This window comes from Canis lupus, chromosome 10 (assembly GCF_048164855.1).
Source record: "Canis lupus baileyi chromosome 10, mCanLup2.hap1, whole genome shotgun sequence".
Classification (NCBI taxonomy): Eukaryota; Metazoa; Chordata; class Mammalia; order Carnivora; family Canidae; genus Canis; species Canis lupus.
In genome coordinates, this window is record NC_132847.1 from 23,567,322 (window position 1) to 23,590,807 (window position 23,486).

Below are 23,486 nucleotides of genomic sequence, written 5' to 3' on the forward strand. Positions count from 1 at the left end.
CCCCCCAGATCCCCCCCAGCACCCTGCAGAGTACACAAGTGCAACAACAGCAATCTCAGAGACAGGCAACCTAGCATGCACGGGACACCTGGCTACCTCCAGAGGCCCATCCTCTGAAAGGAAGCGACAGAGCCCCAAAGCACGTGGAAACTGGCCAGGGGCCCCGTTACCTCCTGCTCAGGGACCAGGCCCGGGAGACTTCCGAGGCTGTACAACTTCTGCCTGAACCTGGAGCCATCAATTCCAAGCGCTCCAAGTGGTGGGACTCAGATCTGTGTTGTGGTATCTGATTAAGGGCATCCCTTGTGCCTACAGCAGCCTGCATTGACTCTTTTTACCACCTGTCTTGCTGGCCAAATGTCCCAGCCTCCCTTGCTTTTCTGCTATAGGTCACAGAGGGGTGGACTCAGCCCAGCTGCCTGCCCTACCCTACACCTCCCTAGCCCCACCACTGCCATGCCCTCCCCATACCAGACACTTCATGGACCAAGAAGAGCTAGTTTATGAAACAACACGTGAGCATGGTCACAACCACATGCTCAAGACCATGCTCTCAAAAGGGGCTGGAGAAGCCCTGTTGATAGAATGCAGTAACTATTCATAAACTAGACCAGAAGGAAGCCTCTTACCATGTTCTCAAGAGCTTGTAAGACAAGGAGGGAATGGAACAGGCTAAATCTAGGCCTATCACCGTAGGCAACAGGAATAACCTGACACTACCTTATCAGGCAAGTATGGGCAGTGAGAGGTACCTGGCTCTAGTTCACATTACTTAGAATTGTTTCCAAGAGAAACCCAACCTCCCCAAAAGGTGATACCAAGGTCCCAAGTCTGTCTCTAGTGGCTGAACTTAACAGCTGAGAGAAACGATGTCCCCAAACCTGGTGTGCATCCCTCCCCAGTCCCAGAGCCTTTGCCACAGCTCCATTTCCTGCTTAGCCGTATCAGTCTAGGCAGCCCTTGGGCAGTTGTGAGAGGGAGCCCAAACTTCACAACAGCCAGTGCCTACCTTCCAGCATGAAACAGGTCAGCTTCCTTTCCCTGATGGGGCTGCAGGAAGGTACCATCACCATCAAAGCAAGGAGTCCAGAGAACCTCCAGTGGTAGTCAGTGGGTTTTCACCACAGCCTACTTTAACCCATTTCTGAGCCAAGCTTCAACCCTGAGCCTTAAAAAACAAAACTTTTTTTTTATTTAAAAAAATTTTTTTTGCCTCTTCCTCACTGTACATAGCCTGACTCCAAAGAAAAAAGGCTGTTCCTATACCCATGTACCCCTCAACAAAAGCCTTTAGTTCCTACTTTAGCCACTGGCTTCTCAGAATCCAAAGAACGTATATTCTAGTTTAGTGTTGCAAGAAGTCTTGAGAGAAAGAAAAGACTATTGTAGTATTCAAAATATTTTTGTATTGTTAATGCATCATCATACAAAAACTTTTTTAACATGAGAATAAAGATACTTTTTACTGGGTTTCTTTTTCAAAACTTGACCCTGAGGAATAAGCTGTTTCAGTAATGGAGCATTACACTCTCCTTTTCTTATCCACAGCTTAGAACTTGGGGCTTATTCTCGATCATGGGACACATTCTTGAGACTCAATCTACAGAAGCCAAAGATTACTTTCCTCACTTTTCCCATAGGGGGGCTTAGGCCTTGCTCCAACCACAAGAGCTAAGCTCATTCTATGTGTAAACTCCCATTCCAAGCTTTGCACCTAAGTCCCAAATTGTGGGACCTCACAACTGATGCAGGGCTAGGCTGCCTGCATATGAGAATGGGCACAAGACCACTAGGCTCCATCTTCCCCTCCACTATCCTTCCACAGAGAGAAAAGACCAAACACTCTGGTGTACATCCTATTTTGAAAAAAATGAGCAAACTGGAGTTTTTTGGAATGTGGTGTCAGAAAATTTGAAAGGGCATTTTAATAGTGCTCTTTCCTCCCAAAAGCTAATTAATTAGGTGAAGTATCTTCATTATTTTTATGTAAATCCTCTCCAGTTCAGTCTGCAGGTTACTTTTTACACAGGGGTTTCCATCATGTTTAATAGCGTTAACTCCTCAAACCCATCATGAATGTAAAAGGTGTAAGGCCACTTCAGTAGGTCAAACATTAGATGCAAATGCTGGGCAAGAAAAAAAATCACAACAGCCACCCACTGGGTCACTCACCATCATGCACTGTAATTTTTACTGAGTCATATTTTTGGGATTTTATGTTTGAAAATATTTATAAATAAAGTCATCTTCCAGAGTAGTGCCTATTTAAAGTAGGCCACTGCAAGCTGTAATCCTAGACTTGCTTTTTTTCTGGAAGGGTACAAGAGGAGACCATTCTCTCGACGTCTGTCCCATTTAAAGAATTCCACTCTGGCTACTGGCCTAGATGTTTCAAAAACTACACTTTAAGGCTCATGCAAGAATGGGTTGCTGCATCTGATCTGGTGTCTAATTCAGAGCACACTGGGTACAGGAACAATGCACCCTTTGTGTATGTGAGGGTAAAGAGGGGGGCTCTGGCAACTTCGTTAAAATCCAACCAGCCTCTTAAAAAGGTAACTTCAAAGATGAAACTCAAATCCTCCCAGGTCAAACCAGCACATTCCTCAGGCCACAGGTGACTTGAGTGAAGGCCCAAATTCAACTTCAAATAGCACACCAGTCCCACCTCACTACAAGCCAAGAACTAGCCCTGTTTCTAAGACCTCATGAGACCAGATATCCCAACCTCCCTTCCACATTCCCAGAAAACAGGCAAACTGACTTGGCATCCGTGTTGCAGCTGCTCCTCCTGGGCTTAGAAATATGGTGAGGACGCAGCTCACCAGCTGGCAAGGCCTGCCAAGTCTCTCAGTTTGAACATGTTTCCCCTTTTAATGTAAGAAGCCCTGTGGCTAACCTCTTTTCTAGCTGTGACTATTTTTTGAATGTCCCCAAAAGCACTGCTGCCCAGCTTCTACTGAGTGTATGGTTTAAGTCTGGCAAGAAAGGCCACAGGTGCCAGGAAACAGGCTGATTCTTTTTATTTTTCCAAAAAAGAAATGAAATAGGTTTCTGCACACATTTTTAGAAAAACAGCCTAGAAAGGGTAAGGGTAATCAAGACATGTCAGACTTGTCAAAGTAGAAGATTTGAGGACAAGAACAATTCCTTATATAAAAAAGCTGATTTGGGCTTTGAAGTTAGAAAGCCTACTTTATCATTACTTTCTACACAGAGCTTTAAGAGTTCACCAAGGGCGGGCAACCCAGGTGGTTCAGCGGTTTAGCGCCGCCTTCAGCCCGGGGTGTGATCCTGGGGACCCGAGATTGAGTTCCACATCGGGCTCCCTGCATGGAGCCTGCTTCTCCCTCTGCCTGTGTGTCTGCCTCTGTGTGTCTCTCATGAATAAATAAAATCTTTAAAAAAAAAAAAAAAAAAAAAAAAAGGTTCACCAAGGGCCCCTGAAAGCTGACCACTCAAGCAAACCCTGGTTCCTAGGCTCCATCAATGCCAATTATTCCAATCCCCTGTGTCCCAGATCTCTAACTCAGGCTCTCTAATGGCCCAGAGCAGCTAATGGATCTTTGCCTACCTGCCCACAATGGGCCAGAGGGGTCTGAGACCAGTCCTAACTTAAACAGCAGGGGACATAGATGGGGACATTCCCAGTCTGTTGGCTAGAATAAAAGCCTAGCTCAGCTCCCCTCACGAGAGATTTCAAAGTTAACAATAATGTGGAATCAGGCACAGAAGTAGTAAGACAAAGCACATTCTGTCCTAGTGGTAGAACTATCCTATCTCTAGCAGTTCTCAGGAGTTCAGTCAGACAAGGTAAGAGGTATTTCATCAGCTATAAATTACATAAGAAATAGTTATTAGTTCAATCTGATACTTCTTTTAAGTTCACCTGGGGCTTTGGAACAGATCTTCCTTTTTTCATTCAGGTGTTCTTTCCTTTATCTGAAGACTTATTTAAAGTTATGTGGTCAATAGGCGGGGGATAGAAAGGGGAGAAAAATGGAGGAGGAGGAATTAGGTCAAAGGAACAAAGAAAGGAAACCAAGCAAGCCAGCGAAGACTTCTGGAAACTCTGACCATGCTGCTCTGTAGTCCCACCCATCCTATAAGACTCCTGGAGCAGAAGTATCTGCAAAGCATGTGAGGCAGGTAAGAGAAGTTGTAAAAGAGCACACTCAGCACAATGACAAATGTTAATTTGTACAATATATGAGGTAAGTGCTGAAATTGAGAGCACTTTTATGGACTAGACTGATCCTCAGAGAGAAAGAAGAGGGAGCTGGCATATAGGTCAAGTGCCTAGTAAATACTTCTGAAAATTTCAAGTTAAGCAGTGTCAGAAGGTCATGAGAACCACAGAATGTACAGACAGATATTGTTGTAAGCAACTATATTCTATATTCCTCCCACAAAATGCCTCTCGGTATTGGCATGCAGACCAGATGTAGCCAACAGTGTAAGATGCCACAAGGCAGCAAGTATGTATGTCATCCATGAGTTAAACTATCACTCAAGTCCCACAATGGAAATCCATCAAACGAGAGCACCCTGACCAACACCTTTATGCCAACAATAATGTTCATATCCACTGACCACTCAAAAGTAAGGACAGCATTCAGTCCATTCTGCTTAGGTGGCCAAAAGGTTCAATGCTGGGCCAAAGGATACGTTCTAAACTTCTCACATCATTTGTCTTGATATGCACATCCAGTTCTCTTACTCATTCTGCCTTTTAGAGTGATTTCTTTTTTTAAAAAATTTTCTATTTATTTCTTTGACAGAGAGTGAGCAAGAAGCAGACTCCTTGCTGAGCAGGGTGCCCTACAAGGGGCTCAATCCCAGGACCCCAGAACCATGATCTGAGCCTAAGGTAGACGCTTAACCAATTGAGCCACCCAGGCACTCCTAGAGAGTGATTTTTAACAAGAGTCAACAAAAGCATCAATTAGAACTCCAACTATAAAACCCCCTGTCACAGTCCTTTAGTAGAATACTAAAAAATGTTTTTGTTCAACCATTCAAGAACTGCACTGCCTGACATGGGATTGATGAACTCTCTTCCTGGACCATCACTAAAATTCTATCACTAATCCAGCACTATTTCATTCCAGCCTATATTCTCTAGCCAACCAACTGATACTCAACTTTTTGCTGGCAGTTCCAGACTGAGAACTGCTTCCCCCCTCACCTTGGCATTCCTCCATTCCCAACCAAAACCAAAATGACTTCTGAAATCAAATTAGTTTCTTCTCACAAGTAGTGGCAGAAGTTATGCTTTAAGGGACACCTGGGTGGCTCAGCAGTTGAGCATCTGCCTTCGGCTCAGGCTATGATCCCAGGGTCCTGGGATCAAGTCCTGCATCAGGCTCCCTGCATAAAGCCTGCTTCTCCCTCTGCCTGTGTCTCTGCCTCTGTCTCTAATGAATAAATAAAATCTTTTAAAAAAAAACAAAGAGCTTTAAAAGATAAATGCACTTCTTTTGCCACGGCTAAGGTGAACAGTGCTCAGATCAAGAGGTCAGCTGCTCTTTCTTTTTTTTTTTTTTTTAATGATAGTCACAGAGAGAGAGAGAGAGAGGCAGAGACACAGACAGAGGGAGAAGCAGGCTCCATGCACCGAGAGCCCGATGTGGGATTCGATCCCGGGTCTCCAGGATCGTGCCCTGGGCCAAAGGCAGGCGCCAAACCACTGCGCCACCCAGGGATCCCTCTCTCTGTTCTTAATTCATGGAAGTCACTTCCTATATCTGTATAAATTGACCTGTTAAGAGTCTAGGTAACCTACCTCGTTTCTTAATTTACCTTGGGATCAGTAAACAAACTACAGGATGGCCACTGTGTAAGCAAACTAAGAGACCATGTCGTTTAGAGTATCTGCCTGCCCTGAGTCACATGCTCATTGTGACTGCTACTAGCTGCCTTCTTCAGCTAGATCCAGTCTAAACTCAGCATTACCATTACTTCATATTACCAGGATGCGGTCCTAACAGTCCACCAAATTAAAGATCTTGTTTAATTCCAGCAGCTGGTGTGTTCCAACAGGTGCAGAATCAACATCACAGCTATAATGCTGTTCAGGAATCTTTAACTTACTAGGATGAGTTTGTGAATCTTTGGAAAAAATTTAAAAATTGCAAAGCAATACCCAAGGCACCTCATGAAGGCAAGCTAATAGAATGGCACTTCAAATATAAAACTTGCTTCTACAATGTAAGAATTATTAGAATCTGTTTGAGGGGGCATATGCTTAATCCATGATAATGTGAGGGAAAAAGGAATAGACTAACACTCAGGAGTTTAGTTTACTCTCAATTTTAAGTGACAGTCAAAGAAAAGCTGAGAAGCCAAAGAACTGTCCCAGAAGAATGTTCATCACCAAAAGCACCACTCTGCATGTAGCTACCATTTCTAATTTACCCCAGGCCACAAGGGCACTAAGAGGCAGAAGTAGGAGTCTGGCCTCACAACAGGACTTCATGCCACGGTATTGATTTAGGGCAGCTGGGAAATGAGAGGGTGGGAAAGGGTATATCTCTGGAGATAGGTCTGGCTACTGTAGATAATGGCAAAGAGCCACTTGCTTTCCCAGGGTAAGGTGAGGGCCTAGAAAACTCTTGGTAAGTATTAAAGAAAAAGTGAGCATCTAGCAGGGAATAGGGCAGGCAGGGAATAGGCCTGTGTAGCCAGCCTGAAGTGCCTCTTGACACCCCATCTATGACTTACGTGGCACATGATGTCCACAAATGGCCTATTTTCTCTGAGATGAGCTGTCAGAACTCTATAAAACCTGAGAGTTTAAGACTATCAGGATGTCTTGTTTAAAGCTTAGGGCCACAGTCTATAGGAAATCAGGAAGGGAACAAAAATCTTAACTACTATACTGTCTGTCCGCTCAGTCTCACCCATTTATCAAAAAGATCCCAGTGTCCTTTAAATAGGGGTAATGCTATTTAGTCCTGTAATTCCAACAATTCTTGGGGGTTATACAGATTGAGAACTAACAGCAATAGGTTTTGTTCCTTTCTAAACTAAATGAGACATATGTTAACAATCCTGAACTTTCAGTTAAGAATTTGGTTTTTCATGATCTTGCTAGAGATCTTGCTGGGGGTGATTAAGTTTTTTCAAGAACTGACCATGATGGTGGGAATTAGCCGATAAAGACACTCCAGCTAGGACTGAATTCTGCTACCTCCCCAAGTGAACCCAAGACAAATGGAAAACAAGCTTAATTCCTGAGAATAAAAGGAATCATGGATCCAGAAGTAGTCATAAGGGTTGGCAAACTTTTTCTGTCAAGGGCCAGAGGGAAACATTTTAGGCTTTTTAGTCAAATACCATGTCCTGCATTGATTTTTAAATAATCCTTTAATAACATAAAACCATTTTAAACTCAGAAACTGCAAAAACAACAGGCTGTGTGCTGGATCTCACCCACACAAGGGCTGTAGTTTGCAATCTGCAATCTCTGGTACAGACCACAAATAGGAATTCATGTGAGACAGTATATGGGACTTTATTAAATAAGATAGATTTGGAGCAAATGAGAGGTAAAGTATAAAGGCAAACTAATGTCAGCGAATAATCTGAGCTGAAACAGTTCATAGTAAACATGAAGAGAATGCAGTAAGACTACATGTGAACACAGATGATGCTAAATGGGAAAGCAGGAAAAAAGGAGCACAGAGGACAGAAAAAAGAACAATTTGTGGGCCATCTTAAGCCACCAAGAAAACTTAATTCTACTATAGGGCAGAGGCTGGAAACAATGGCAGGGCCATTCTGTGAGGCCACGTACACCAGTTAAGAACTGAAGCATTGGCTCCAGTGAACTGGATCATGACAATCAGGAGACAGAAGTCTATCAGAACCCAAGTGTTAGGTCAGCAGCCTCCAGTGAGCTCATACATGAACTTCCTTGCAAGCTGTCTCCAGCTACACAACCATACATATATATTTAACTCATTTCATAATAAGTGAAGAGACACAGTTAATTTACACAAAAGCAAACCATTTACCACCTACTGTGTAACTTACTTTTTATTGAATCTTGCATTCATGATGGATACTCCTAGGTTTTGCCAGACACTTTAATGTTAAAGGTTAAATTAATTTTTTTTACATGCAAGTAGTGTGAAGTTTCCCCCACATGGGATAACTGATGATAAAAAGATGACATACTACATGGGTTATTTGCCTTTTTTAATTGAAAAGCTAACAGACTGGCTAGTTAAATTTCCCCCAAAACCACAAACTGAGTAGTAACTGAGTCTCTAGCCAATGTATTCAAAGCTAAGGATTAAAAATGCAAAAACAAGTCTTTAGATCCAATTAAGGGAGCCCAGCTACATACAGGCTCATCAATACCAGTGGTACTCCTTGACTCCAGGAAGTTGGAAGACATCCTAATAACCCCACTCAAAACATTTACCTCAAGTAGCCTTTTTCCAGTTTCCAACTCATGAATAAAGATAATACGTTGTTAATTCTATTTCAGAAAACTTTTTTCAACTTGTTTTATTTACAATGCCAACTTTTAAAAGGTCATTAAACTAAAGTTAACCAGACAATAAACTAGGCAGAAATCGCTTTACAAAGAGAGGGAAAGCCCAAAATGCCACCTTCTACAGAGAACCCACAGTTCAGTTTATTAAGAGCAAGGAAAAAAAGAAACTTTCGATCATACTAGAAGAAACTCAGCCATAAGTTTGGAATCTGTACTCAAACTACACATGCAAGGAGGACAATATTCTGCTAAAACAACTGATTTGCTGCTGCATTTGTCTACTGTTTGTCTAATATTAACAATTATAAACAGAGCAGTGCAACTAGTATTTGGAACAATCCTTACAGTGTTACAGTGTCAGGCATAACATCTCACTTCTCTTCACACCACTGGTTCTCTTTGCGTACCTAGAAGAGACAGATATAAGGAAGTACCTTAAACCGCCTTTCTTAAGACTACTACCCTCATGATTCATTAAGAGCTTGTGAGGAGGGTTACCAAGGGACAGACGGAAAACTAGAAAAATACGAGGGTACAAGTACACTTCCTTACCCTCCTTTGCCTCCCCAGGTTTTTATTCTGCCCTGCTGAAATTATCAAAAAAGCAAAGGCAATGGGCAATTAAAACTTCAGTCACCAGAACTAACAGCCAATTTAAATACTTTCAGTTTGTAGCTGTGTCAACATTCTGATCTACTCCTTTGTTTCTTCCCCCATTCACTAAGTTGCTTTCTTTCAAGTATCCTGGCAGTACACTAGCCACAGTGCTTGCTTTTCTGAAGTCAAGTATTTATGGCTTACACGTAAGCTCCAGGTGACAAAACTAGTAACTGTGAAGGAGGAAGTATCAAAGAACACCTATGGCTGCTAATTGTTCTTATGCTCATACAAGAATGGGAGCATGCAAGTATTTAGAATCACAGACAGACCAGTCTCTCAACAAGAATATTTTTATGACACAGAGGTACCTAGTTTATCATCTTTCAAGTAAAGTCAAGACTCCCTGATAGAGACACATCCTCTCCAGGTACGTTCTGAGTTTTACTCTTTTTTTTTTTTTTTTTAAAGCATGTGATTAGAAACAAGCTGTGAGCAACCTACCTGGGCTTCCTCTTCTTCAGTAAAGTCATTTTTGATATTGAAGGTCTTACGGATCTCCTCAGGAGTTTTCCCCTTGATCATATTGGCAACAGTCTTGCATGTAACATCAAGCAAACCTTTGATGTCTAAGTAGTTCGCAGCCTGGAATGTGATGGTTGTTTTCATTATATAGTTGATGTTTTCAACTAAATCCAAAGTTAGCAACTGCCAATCCATATGTAATTAAACTTAAAATGCTAGTTAATTTTGTGAAATTAAAGGGAAAATCAGATGCTTTTGTGAAATATTTTCATACAACCCTTTGTTACACCTTCTGTAATATGGAGTCCTGCTGCTGCCTTAAGTAAACCATACACCACCTCAAATGCTCAAGAATGGTCACTACTTGTGGGTGTGTGTATGTGTGCGCTCTGTGCACAGAAGCACCACATAGCAAATCTTGACAAAAATATTTAAAGAAACAGAAGCAATAACATTACATTTTACTGATCTTCTCAAAGAATGAGCTTTTGGATTCTTTGGTTTTCTTTACTATTTTTTGCTTTACAGGTTTCTGCTCTTTAATATTCTCTTCTGTGAGTTTAATTTCATCTCTGACTAGTTTAAGGTAAAAGCTTAGATCACTGATTTGACACTTTTCTTCTTTTCCAATATAGGTGTGCTCTAGTGCTATCAAGTAGTATTCCTCTGAATACTACTTTAGCTACGTCTCACAAATTCTCTTGTGTTGGGTTTAATTTCCCTTTAGATCAAAATACTTTCTGGTGTAAAATTTCCAATTCTTGCTTCTAATTTTCTATTTCTTCTTTGACTCGTGTTACTGTGAAGTGCTTGTTTTCAAATACTTAGGATTTTCCAGAGAGCTTTGTTACAGACTTCTAATTTGATTTCACTGCAATCAGAAAACACTATGTGTGCCTTGAGTTCTTTCAAATCTGAGACTTGCTTTTATTTCTAACATGTCTATCTTAATTTAATAGTACATACTTGAAAAAGTATTCTGCTGTAATGAGATTTAATGTTCTATAAATGTCTATCAGGTCAAGTTGGCCAGTAGTGTTACCTGAATCTTCTATATCCCTATTCATTCTATTTGTATTATCAATTAAGGAGAGACAGAAGATGGTGGGTATGTCTATCCTTTGAGTTCTACTGGTTTTTGTTTCACTTTTTGGAAATTCTGCCTTTAGACAGATAAACATTTAGGATTGTTATGTCGTCTTAACAATGGACTGATTCTTTACCATTATGCAACAACCCTCTCTTTAATCCTGGTGATATTTTTAACTCGGAAATCTACTTTAACACATCATTGTAGTTTTCTTTTGATTACTATTTGCATAATTTAATCTTCTTCCACCCTCTAAAACTAAGAGTGTCATTATAGTGGGTGTTTTGGGAGCAGTGCCTAGGTGGCTTGGTTGGTTAAGTCTTGTCTCCCTGGTTAAGTGTTGTCTGCCTTAGGCTCAGGTCATGATCCCAGCATCCTGAGATCAAGCCCCACACTGGCCTTCCTACTCAGCAGGGAGTCCGCTTCTCCCTCTCCCTCTGCTGCTCTCCCCTGCTAATGCTCTCTCACTCTCCAAATAATAAAATCTTCAAAAAATAAAAATAAAAAATAAAGCAGGTATTTTGGGGAGAGCATAGCTGAATTTTTTTTTAATTCAAAGGTGACAATCTGTACTCTCTTTGTGTTTAAATCCATTTATATTTAATGTGATTGTTAATGTATGAATTTAAATACAGCACTGCATTTGAGTTTAGAGAATTAAAATTTAGTAACAATGAATTTAACAAGTTAAACTCTCTTAGAAATGCAAACTAAACTCTTACAAGTCTTAGAAGTGCTGAACTAGAGATATTTTAAAGTATGCATTAAAAACATACCAGAATAAGTTCAAAAAGTGTTCCTTGGTCAACTTTCAGGAATTCTTGGTCCCAAACAGGAATATCATCTGTCCGCTTTTCTTTGTTCTCATCATCCTCAGGAGGAGGGGGGTCATCCTTGTGGTGGGTGCACCACTGAATGACCTGTAACAAAGTTCATTTCTCTGTGGCACTATATCACGAGGTACTCATTCCACTACTGGGGCAAGGTTATTCCTACACTGGGCTAAGAACTAGATAGAAGCTAACTTGAATGGCCAAATTAGTGGCCAGGCTTGAAAAGGAAAACTGAAGCTTGAAGAATCTTCACAACCCTTGAGGCTAGAAAATCTTAGAGAACAGCAAACCATGCAGATAGATTACTATACGTGACCACATTAAAAAAGCTCCTGTGCAAAAGAGACATGAAGTCAGACAGGATAATGAATAGAAAATACGTGCAACAGGAACAACCAGCAATGATTACTCTCTAGAATAAATCGTAAAAAAGAATACAAAGCGGGAAACCTGGCTGGATTAGTCAGTAGGGCATGTGACTTTTAATCTCAGGATGCCCATGTCAAGCATAGAGCTTACTTAATAAAAAAAAGAAAATCACTACAAAGATATGGGCTACAGATATGAACAGGCTACTCACAAAAGAAATCTGAATACTCAAAAAAGAGAAAATGCTCAGTATTATTAGATGCAAAAAAAAAAAATCAACAGTCTAGTCAGGTCCTACTTTAGAATGACTAAAGGGGGGGGGGAAGAATCAAGATTTTGATACTCATCACTGTCAACAGTGTGAGGATAACATGAATTCTTATACTAGAGAGTGTAAATTGGCATAACCCCTTTCAAAAGTAATCTAGCAACTACCTAATGAAGGCAAGGATACAATATCACCAAGCAATTCTAAATATCCTTCACATATGCATGAGACTACTGGGTATAAGGATACCAGAAAAGCCGACATGTTCCCTTAGTAGGAGAATAAACAGATCAAGTTTCAGGAAGCTGGTTAGATCACAAGTACCATCATTAAGACCAAAATGAACACTGAAAGTATTACAAGTTGTAGAATCTAGGTGATAGGTAAATGGGTGTTTGCTGTGTAATATCACTTTCTGTATGACTAAATTTTCTTTAGAGTATATAATGCTGGAGAAATAAACAAAGCTGAAAAAAAAATGGCAGAGCTGAGAAATTATACTGCCAGGATATAAAAAAAAAAAAAAAAAAAAGGAAAGAACTATTTTTAGAAGGATAAGCCAAGCTAGGAGTTTTAAAGAAATAAACAATGCAGGGATCCCTGGGTGGCGCAGCGGTTTAGCGCCTGCCTTTGGCCCAGGGCGCGATCCTGGAGACCCGGGATCGAATCCCACGTCGGGCTCCCGGTGCATGAAGCCTGCTTCTCCCTCTGCCTATGTCTCTGCCTCTCTCTCTCTCTCTCTGTGTGACTATCATAAAAAATAAAAAAAAATAAAGAAATAATGCCTTTTTAAGAATTATTCTAGTTGTATAAAAAAAAAGCTATCAATATTTGCTTATGTAGGGATTAAAAAAAAACTCTTAAAAGAGGATGTATGAAATGAATGTTGATTATCATTACTTGAGAGGGTTTCAGGTCAGATAGAGATAAGAATGGGAGATTTTACTGTATACTTTTATGTTTTAGATCATGCAATTATTCAATACATAAGCTTAAACATTCTTAAGACTTAATAATGAAAATAGGTTAAAAAAAACTTTCTCTCAGAAGTGGCTCTATAATCACCCAGCCCATCAACCCTGTCCTTCTTACTAATTCTTTGCTTGTTCACTATGCTCTAGTCACCACACTTGCCTCCCTTCCTTTCCTCAAAAGGTAGAGCATGCTCTTGTCTTAGGGTCACTGCACTTGCTCTCATTGCCCAGAATTCTCTTCCCCTACATATTAATTAATGTCTTTGTTTAAAGATCAACTTCTCAGGAAGGGATTCCCCTACCACTTTTATCTTAAAAATAGGTAATTCTCCACCAACCAACCCACTTATACTCCACAGCTTTTCCATCTGACATATTTCTTACATTATACATTTCCCCCACACCTTTAGAATGTTAGTTCCTAAGGGCAGAGATTTAGTCTCTGGTTCACTGCTATATCGCCAGCACCTAAAAAATATCTGGCATTTGAATGAGTGCAAACATCAGATGCATTTTGCGTTAGTATAAAATAGAATGTTAACTCCAAGACAATACCCAGAAGATAAAATATAAAGCTTCTAAACCATAGAATACTATAAATGAGGTAAGACAATGCAAAGTAATAGAAACACTATATAAACAACTCTTGTAAAAAAGCCCACTGAACTACAAAATGGATGAATCCTGAAACCATTTTGCAAAGTGAAATAAGCCAGACAAAAAAAAGGCAAATACTGGATAATCCCACTTATAGGAGATACCGACAACAGTCCAATTCATATAGACAGACAATAGAATAGTGGTTAGTTACAAGGGGCTGGAGGTAGGAGTATTGAGGAGTTATTGTTTGTTTAATGGGTACATAGTTTCAGTTTGTAATAATGAAAAATTTGTGGAGATGGTGAGTCGTGGTAATTGCACAGCAATACAAATGTACTTAATGCCACTGAATTGCCCAGAGTGGTAATTTTTATGTTATGTATATTTTATAACAATTTTTTTAAGTCCATCAGAAAGATGTGCAAAGGAAAACAAAGCAGAAAATATAAATGGCCAGTAACATATGTAAAAATTGTTCATGCTTAGAGAATCACTTTTTACCCACTCGAGGGCAATTAAAAGAACTGTTAATAGCCAATCATGGTAAGATATGAAAAAATATACAGCATAGCTGCATTTCACACCAGGGTCACGAGAAAGCAGGAGATGAAACTGCATATGGGCAATGACTTCTGAAAATCTCTGAGAAAGGGGCCAAATGGAACCAACCATTCCCATCTCTAATCCTAATTTCCTCTACCTTGTAAAAACTGAGTGGTCTTTCTCCAAATGAACATCCAATTGAATAGCTGGCTCTGTTAAGGAGCCTTGTGCCCTGAAACACTAAATTTGATTCAATGTAAAGAGCCTTTTATGCTTAAATATAAGGTAAGGTGAGCAATGGTGAGGGTACATTTGTTCTCAAGCTCCCCTTGACAATTTTTTCCTTTTTGCTAAGCACATACTATTATTATTTCAGTAATTTAAATGTGTTAATCAAAAAAACTACACAACCTAGGGTGCCTGAGTAGCTCAGTCAGTTGTGTCCAATTCTTGATCTCAGTTCAGGTCTTAATTTCAGGGTGGTGAGTTCAAGCCCCATATTGGGCTCTACACTGGGCATGGAGCCTACTCAAATAAATAAACTGCACAACTCAAATATTCTCAGGGCCTGTTTAAATAAATACAACAAACATTTAGAATCATAATCCGTCTGTGTAATGAAGCTACCTATGTAGCAGTATAGGAAGATCATCAGGATGTTAAGTGACAAAAGAAAAGTACATATTCAAGCACACAGTTTGTTACCTTACCTTTTTTAATATTGCTGCGTTAACATTTGGTAGAGGAACTGGGTCATCATCTCCTTCATCATCCATTCCCAAATCTAAGAAAATTATATGAAGAGTTGCCATTATTTCCTAATTCTATTGTAAGATCGACACCAACCAGACGTGTCAAACAAGTACCTTGTAAAACATTGTCTAAAAGTCCTTGAAAAGTACTTTACTAAGAAATAGTCTCTTATAAGCATTTAAAATTAGCGGTTCCTAGTAAGTGGTCCATAAACCACCTAAAACTATAAAACTGTGTTACTAGACAAATACAGGAATATTACATAAACAGAATCCTTAAAGAGGAAGAAAAGTAACCTAATTAAGTGAGATTGAGATGACTTTGGGGTGGGGGTGGGGGGGATCAAAGCCAGACTCCTAGTCTTCCTCTTTATACCAAACTCTCTAGATGGGCTGCATTTAGAAAAATAACACTAAAATAAAAAGTATTTCAAGTAACAGAATCTCAGTCTATTAAAATCTGAAGCCCAAAGAGATATACACACACACACACACACACACACACACACAAATCATGCAGCCACTGACAAACAAAAATAAGGCAAGCAGAGCCATACATACTGGGTATGATTCCAGGATTAGAGTTTTTAAAAGCCAGGTATAAGAAAATAAATGTTACTGAATAAAAATGGGTATACACATATATTTAAAGTATTTCCAGAAGGATACATATGGAATTGTTAACAGTATCATGTGTAGGGTTAATAATAATAATAAAAGTTAATAATGTGGGCTGAGGGACTCTGTTTCAGTGTATACCTGTTAGTGTTATTCATCACATATTATCCATAATTGTGAATCTATAGATTGTCCTGGTAAAAAGCCTAACTTTCATATTCTCAAAGTGACTGGTAAACAAAACAAAAAACAAAAAAACCCTTAAAATTAAAATCCCTGTTAAAGATTCTAAATAAAAGTGTATTTTCATGCTAAATGGGTTTGTTTGTCTTTCAGTCTCTATTATGACTAAAAAAGAGCTGCTCAAAGTTATTTGTTAGTAAGTATGAAGATTAGAGGCCAAAGTTACTTTAGCACTATATTGGTGGTAGCAGAGTACCAGTTATGCTGACATGGCCAGCATTGAGTCAAACCATTTGAGTTCCTGATGTGTAACAGGTGTCCTTGGCAGTGGAGAGTGAGCAGTGAATATAGAGGATACAAAGAATTGTTGCAATTTTAGACAGAACTGCTCAAGATGTCTCAGTGACAAGATGACACCGTAGTAAAATCCTAAAGGAGAGAAAACACCTAAGTAGAGGAAATGACAAACGCAAAGTCCTTGTGATAGGATGCTCTGGCATGTTCCAATAACACTAAAGGAATCTAGTGTTACTACAGCAGGTTTAGCAAGGGTGAAAGGAGTAGATGAGACCAGTGACAGGGGACCTGATGGTCACAGGGCCCCATGCATTTTGGCTACCGTATTGGGAAGAGATGGTAGAGAGTGGCAGAGAAAAGATGGAAATCTACTATGGGGCTGGCAATAATCCAAGCACAAGATGGTGACTTGTACAGGTTTACAGCTACGGAAGAAGAAATGATTCAATTCTGTATGCATTTTGATGGCAGAGGCAATGGATGGGAAATAGAATGTGAGTCAGGGAAGACGAAGGTTTATGACGTAAGGAACTAGATGAAACTGCCAATGGAGTTGCCAATAACTGATAGGCAGAAGGCTGTCAGAGAACTGTTATTTTGAAGGGCTGGGAATTAAGAACTCTAGCTTATTGAGTCTAGGTACCTATTAGATAACCAAGGGTAGACCAAGCAGTTAAATATGCCAAGTCTAAAAATCAAAAGAGAGAAAAAATAAAAATAAAAATAAAAATAAAAATAAAAAGAAGACACAGAATTGTAGGTAGTTTTGGGAATTGGTGTTTAGATGGCTTACAACACTATCAGGCTAGATGAGAAGACCAAAGGAATGAAGGAGTATGAATATGATGAAGACGTCCAATGATTAAGCCAGCCGTGAGGAACTACGGGCTTTAAAGATAGGAAGACACCAAAGCTCTGAGTGAAGTGACAAGTAAAGTATCCTGGAAGTCGGATGTAGAAGAGGATGATCAAATGGTGTCAATTGGTCTAGATGAGAAATCAGACTATGCACTTGACAACATGGAGGTCAATGAGCTTAACAGGCAATTTTACTGGAGTGGTAAAGATTAGAGTATATTCAAAAAGAATCCTATTTTCCTGTATAGATGGATCATTCATTTCCCCTCCTCCTTTCTACCAATGTTGTTCCTTGATCCCATCTCAATCTAAGAGTAAAACTGTAAAAATGAGTGTGTCAATTTTGACTAAGCCACTTTTGCTTTTCCTGTACTAGTATGAAGTATTTTTAATCTGGGGGAGAAAATGAAGTTACACTATATAAAATACTTATGTTTGGGAATTTGAGATAGTAGAGGAAACATAATACAGAAGACTAACTTGTTTAGATCCAAACATTATATGGAAGAAAGGCTTAAGTCACATTAAAAATAAGGACCTTACAGTACAACTGTAGGATCAACTGAAGGATCACTTCTCTAGCATTTAAACCAAGGATGTGCAATTCCTTTCTACTTTTAGACTGAATGCACAAGTATCAATAGTCATTCCTTTAAGCTATTTAGTTTCAAAGACTTCTGAAAGACACCTGTATCCTGATACCACATCCTGGACCTGAACAAATCAGTCAACTCACATGTACACATGCTGAGATTTTCACTTCTGATTATCCTGTGATTAGGTTTTATTTTTGTTTTGTTTTAAGTCACAAAAAAACCCATAATCAAAAATAAGAAAAACAGTTAAGTTGCCAAATTCAATAGACGCTAATTCTGAAGAGGCTAGAATTCTATATTCTTTAAGTACCACTGGTACTTAAAGTCATTCACCTCTAATGCCCAAAGGCTATGGAAGAAAAGAATCATATAACTGTTGCTATCACTCCACTTGCTTCAGTGATCTAAAGAGGCCTGGAAAACCTTCAAGGAGCCCTACGTTCCTACATGGCAAATGCTTCTTTGAAGCAGCACAGGACAGATTAGTGTGCCAGACACCAACTAAGATGAAATAAAGAACACTTCCATTGCCAAAGCAAGAGTTCAGGCAGCAATTTTGGTATCAGTTTCTACACCTTCTAGGTAATGCCTTACTCACCTGCCTTTAGGGACACTTGGATTGCTTTCACACTCTTTATTAGTGACCATACCATAGTTCTTCATTCAACAGGTACTTGATGAACAGTGACTGTGGGATGTACCAAGGGGTTTACAACTTAATAGAAGTGATCTATTTTTGTAAGTTATCAGGATACAGGACTGTAAGTGCCACAGGAGTGGTACCAATTACCAAAAAAGAGTTACACGTTCAGCTTTTATCAGCAAACAGAAGTCACCAGCTTAGAAAACAGAAGACACACCCTCTGCAATTTAGCTTTTGCCTCTACCATACCTAATAAACGCAGTAAGTAATGCTCTAACTTACTGTGAAATCTCAAATGACCAGAGTATAGTATATGAATCTGATAATCATTCTGGTCATCTCAAAATGCCTCCCTCGTCCCTTGGTTTCCACAAATCTTACTCCACTCATCTTCCACTTCTGACTTCTACTCACTTGACACCACCTGCCTCCCGTTCCAATATGGCTGACTGCCAATCTCATTTACTCCCATAAACACTCCTATAACCCACTACACAAACTATGTATCTCCAGCAGTCCACCAAGACTGGACCAAGAGCCACATAGATTATTACAAAAATCTTCTTGGGGCAGGGAGGGGTTAAGTAAACATACCTAAGAAGTCATTTTCTTTCCATTTCTCTCAAACCCATTCTTCAGATCTACCAACTACAGTATCACAATCTCATTCTATAACAATAAACCCCAAATAAAAACCTCTACTTTCCTAGAACACATCTTGTCTACTTTACCTCAGAATCATCTCCTAAAACATTCTAATTTTACTAGAACTGAAATATCACATCACTACTGCTACCCAGTGTAGTCTCTCCACAAGCTTGAAAAGTAACATCAGCCAAGACGTTCCACCAGTACCACTTGGCACACTCTACTAACGCACTAATTACACCGTGTGACGGTTTGTGTTCTTTGGTGTCCTTCTCCCCTCCTAGTTTACAAATTCAAGAGCAAAGACTATTTCTCACTCACCTTCCTTTCACTGCACTTTTCACTTAAGTATAAGCTAAATAAAAACCTTTGATATTTGAGTACTTAACATCCTTATTACTGTTAATTTTTTTTCACTTACCAGTAAAAAGAGACTTACCAGTAAAAAATGCTAGAAATTGATTTGTAATGTCTCCATATACTATTACTGTCCACCAATCCAGTAATAATGTTAAGAAAACATTCATTTTAACTAGTAAAGTTCTGAAATGTTTCAGAGCCTGTTTTCTAACCTTAATTCTTCAATGTGCCATGTATATGCTTTGCAGCAGTTTCAGGGGAATGACAAAATGGACAAAAGGAAAAACTCGGTCAAAAAAAAAAAAAAGGACATCTCAGTTTACCATCTACTCAGCTTACTTCTCTGTTGAAACAAAGGACTCTATTTAGATATCATATAGGAATGTATCTCTTTTCCAGAGCCTTTTATTTTTCTCATTAGAAACTGTGAATCCAAATTCACTTGATAATTAGGCCATTGTCTGATGCTTAGAAATCACTTCAATATTAGCTTATGATCTTATTTATTTAGTAATGAAAAAAAATCCATTAATTCAGACAATGCAGAAAATATCCTCTATCAAAAAGATGCAGTTAATTCTTTAATTCAAAAAATGTAAACTTTACCCCTTCATACTCTTGAGCATTTAATGACAAATCGTGACTTGTTTAACTTCAATGTTCACAGGTTACCTCCAACTAAACATTACTTCCTCTTTCCCCTGTCTCAGGTTTTCTAATAAACTTACCTTCCAACATGGTCTTGATAGTCACAGACTGTTTGGCAATTTCAACATCAACTTCAAATATCTCTCCATCAGAACTCTGCAACTTAATTGAAGGCATCTAAAAAAAAGGTACTACACTGAATTTGAAATATAAGAGATACTACTTTTTTACATTTCATCAACTAGTCTGTTGTTAAAAGACATCTAACATATTAACTATAAAATCCTAACGACCTGTAGTATATATATAATCCTGTAAAACACGGCCAGTGGTTATTCCCAGGCTAGCATAGAAGTATTGCTATCAATTTTTTCAAAGTGTAACTCCTAGGAATACAAGCTTTTAATTTTAAGGCTTGCCCTACTGAACTTATTACTGGTATAAATTTTAGAGTTACATTCTGTATTTTTAATGTAAGATATATTTAAAATAAACTATTCAGCCTGAGCCTGCATTTTGTTGTTGCTGGTGTTTTTTCTAAAGCTTTTTTATTTTGGGGCGCCTGGGTGGCTCAGTTGGTTAAGCATCTGTCTTCAGCTCAGGTCATGATCCCACGGTCCTGGAGTTGAGCCCCACATCGGGCTCCCTGTTCAGTAGGATGTCTGCTTCTCCCTCTCCCTGCCGCTCCCTGTGCTGGTGCTCTGCCAAATAAATAAATAAAACCTTAAAAAAAAAAAAAAGAGAGAGAGAGAGATTTTAAAGAGAGAGCTCTAGAGGATGCATACACACACTTATGCATGCAGGGGAGGGGCAGAGGGAGAGAATCTTAAGCAGACTCTGTGCTGACAGGGAGCCCCACGCAGGACTCAATCCTACCACCCTGAGACCAGGACTGGAGTCAAAATTCAGAGTCAGAGGCTTAACCAACTACGTCACCCAGCACCCATTTGCCTGCCTTTCTGCTGTCACTGAATGCTGACTACTCTCATCTGAATAGTTAACTGTCACAATAAACCTCCTGCAAAGTCCAAAATAAATGAAGTTACCAAGTAAGATACAAATGTTCCAATAGTGAGACTTACCAGTAAAAAATGAGTTCAGATCTGAGGAGTGTTATGAGAATATTCTTATTTTATGTTTGCATCAATGTAAAATATAGAAGATAATAATATATTTAAGGACAAACAAATGTCAATCTCATCTGCTAAACTAAAAGTACTTAAATTTAACAGCCCTTTTTATCTTCCATTACTGACTGTCCAGGTGTCCAAATTTGAGTTCTCCTGCTAAAATAAAATCCTCAGAGAAATAACCTGTTACTAGCTTCAAAAATGTATTTATTACCTCAGACTGGGAAAAAGATACCTCTTAGATAAAAATTAAGCAATTAACTACAAAGGACTTGAGTTCTAGCAAAACCAAAAAACCCCACTTCTTTAAAATGAAAAGTTCCAAGCCATCAATTTCTTATCTTCAGATTCTTAGGGGAAGTAGGAAGAGCAGCAATACCCGACTCTAAACATTACTTTACAATCTCTTCAAATTTCAAATAAATATTTTACAGGCCCATGCTTCTCAGGTATTCATAATCCTGCAATGGCCCTATTAACTCTAGAGTGTAGAATTCGCCATTTAAAATATTCACTGCACCTATTTTAGGATCAAAGATTCCAAACCCATTAAATCAGTTAAAATATTCATTCCACTTTTCTTAGACAATTATCTCTATTACCCAAATAAGCTGTTAGAGAAAGGAAGCAAAAAAAGGTAAAGCTCTGTTTTAAAATCAGCCACTGCAATATCCTGCTCTCACTGGTCCAGGGCTGGAGAGAATCAGATTTCACTTTTCAGTTCACAAATATGTCTGTTCCTCCATGTTGCTTAGTGCTTGCCAATAATGCAGTTGTCCTATTCAATGGAGAAGGGCCCAGAGCAGAGGACCTTCCCTGTGACAAGACAATAACAAAAGGTATCCCTCCCAAAAACATTTTAGTGTGAATCCAATTTTTAATTACAAAACATTCTATGCTCTTTTTATATCCCATAGTGCTGCAATCAGCACTACTACAGAAAGGCAAGCTTGGCAATACAATTGATAAAATTACTTGTGAGCACAATGACCATTTCATATTGCTTTCAAGTAACTGTTGGTAAATAACCAGATCTGCTTAGTCATAGTCAAATTCCGGTATTATATTACTCTTAAGGGAGTTGAGATCTTATTAAATAAGCAGGGAGGCAATGGGTTCATTTGTAATCGAATTCACTTTGTGATCCCAAACTTAATACTTCAAAGGGTCGTTTTGTTTTCGTTTTTTACTGTCATAGAGTTGGAATTCAGGACGAAACTGTAATGATGATAATGGACGAGATTCTGATTGGACATGCTTTCAAGACAATTCCTTAAGCTTCTGATCTTGAAAATCAATCACCTTCCATTACTGGCATGAAACAGATTCTATCAACAACATAAGAGAAACCTGTGTTTTCAGTGACCCGAATTGTTGACACTTTTTTGAGAGCAGAATGGAGAACTCTACGTTGCTCTATGACACAGATACATTCTATCGTGACGCTCTGGTGAAAAATTCATGACCCCAAAACCCAAACCTGAGATCCTTATCCAGGTGAACGTCCTATCCCCGTTAAAACTTAAAAGCAGCCTGGCTTCGAAAGAGTTAGGCCTCCTAAAAGTCACACCACGATGACGAGAACATCTGGCTATTTCAACAGTTGTTTCAGCAACTCCAAGCTGTGGCAAAATAATGGAGAGAAATATTCTGAAGCAGCAGGCGGCCTGCCGGGCAAACGTGCGGCCCAAGCAGGTAGCCACAGCTTACTGTGGCCAGTGACGCCAGACACAAGGAAGAGGGAAAAAGATGGGAGCGAAAACCACCCAGCGCTCCCGGGCTCCCACCGCCACGCGCCTTCGGGACGCCAAGACAACAAACAGGCACGCACGCCCACGCCGGCCCGGGGGCCTCCGCCGAGAGCCCCGCCACCGCCCCCACCCCACCCCCACGCGGTCCCCGAGGCCCGCAGGCTCCCGGCCAACGGAGGCCCCGCGCCGCAGCCTGGGCCTCGCGGCCGAGCTCCGCGCAGGCAGGCGGACCCTCGCCCCTTGCGAGGAGGGGCCACTCTCCGGCCCGGCTCGCACCTTCTCCCGGCCGCCCCAGCGCCCCCGAGGCGTCGTGAGGACGCGCGGCCGGGAGAGGGCTCGCCGGCACCTCCCGGGAACAGGGTCGGCGACGGGCGCGCTGGGCCTGAGGGAGGCCTGGCCCGGGTGCCTCCCGCCTCCCGCCTCCCGCCTCGGGCGGCCGCCCAGCCCGCAATCCACGGCACCACCGCCCCTTCGCGTTCGGTCGGCGGCTACTCACGGTGCTCGGTCTCGAGCCGACGGCGGGCTGGAGGCTGCCAAGAGCGGAGCACCCTGGCCGGCCGGAGGAGAAAGGGGGAGAACAAGGCCTCTACGGCGGCGCGGCGCGGCGTCGGCCTTATAAGGGCGGGCGCAGGCGCTGAGGACCCCGGGCCCGCGGCGTCACAGAGCCGGCGGGGCTGGCCGCCGAGATCGCCTGACG

At 40.3% G+C, this 23,486-nt stretch overlaps 2 protein-coding genes across 3 annotated transcripts in view; one reads left to right on the forward strand and one right to left on the reverse strand.

Annotated features, from left to right (window-relative positions):
• Positions 1 to 9,749, forward strand: part of TCF7 (transcription factor 7) — a 40,649-nt gene extending 30,900 nt beyond the window's left edge. The window contains 1 exon segment of the mRNA XM_072841021.1: positions 1 to 9,749. Coding sequence (XP_072697122.1) covers positions 1 to 117 — 117 coding nt within the window. The 3' untranslated portion in view covers positions 118 to 9,749.
• Positions 8,023 to 23,486, reverse strand: SKP1 (S-phase kinase associated protein 1). Of its 2 annotated transcripts, XM_072841023.1 has the most exons (7): positions 23,286 to 23,434; positions 22,519 to 22,660; positions 19,989 to 20,085; positions 15,016 to 15,089; positions 11,495 to 11,638; positions 9,608 to 9,748; positions 8,023 to 8,913 (listed from the first exon to the last, which is right to left on the reverse strand). In XM_072841023.1, the coding sequence occupies exons 3-7, from the start codon at positions 20,083 to 20,085 to the stop codon at positions 8,878 to 8,880; spliced, it is 492 nt and encodes a 163-aa protein (XP_072697124.1). In that variant the 5' UTR covers positions 22,519 to 22,660; positions 23,286 to 23,434; the 3' UTR covers positions 8,023 to 8,877. The 2 variants fall into 2 exon arrangements, with proteins under 2 accessions (XP_072697124.1, XP_072697123.1); XM_072841022.1 differs by lacking the exon at positions 22,519 to 22,660 and having other exon boundaries at positions 23,286 to 23,486.

Bases quoted from the DNA above. Each gene is read 5' to 3' on its own strand.
- SKP1 (XM_072841022.1), bottom strand. From the start codon at position 20,085: ATGCCTTCAATTAAGTTGCAGAGTTCTGATGGAGAGATATTTGAAGTT. The intron at 15,090-19,988 runs GTAAGTTTATTA...TAATTTTCTTAG, and splicing joins TATCAAGACCATGTTGGAAG to ATTTGGGAATGGATGATGAA. The intron at 8,914-9,607 runs GTAGGTTGCTCA...TGTCTCTTCTAG, and splicing joins CTGAAGAAGAGGAAGCCCAG to GTACGCAAAGAGAACCAGTG.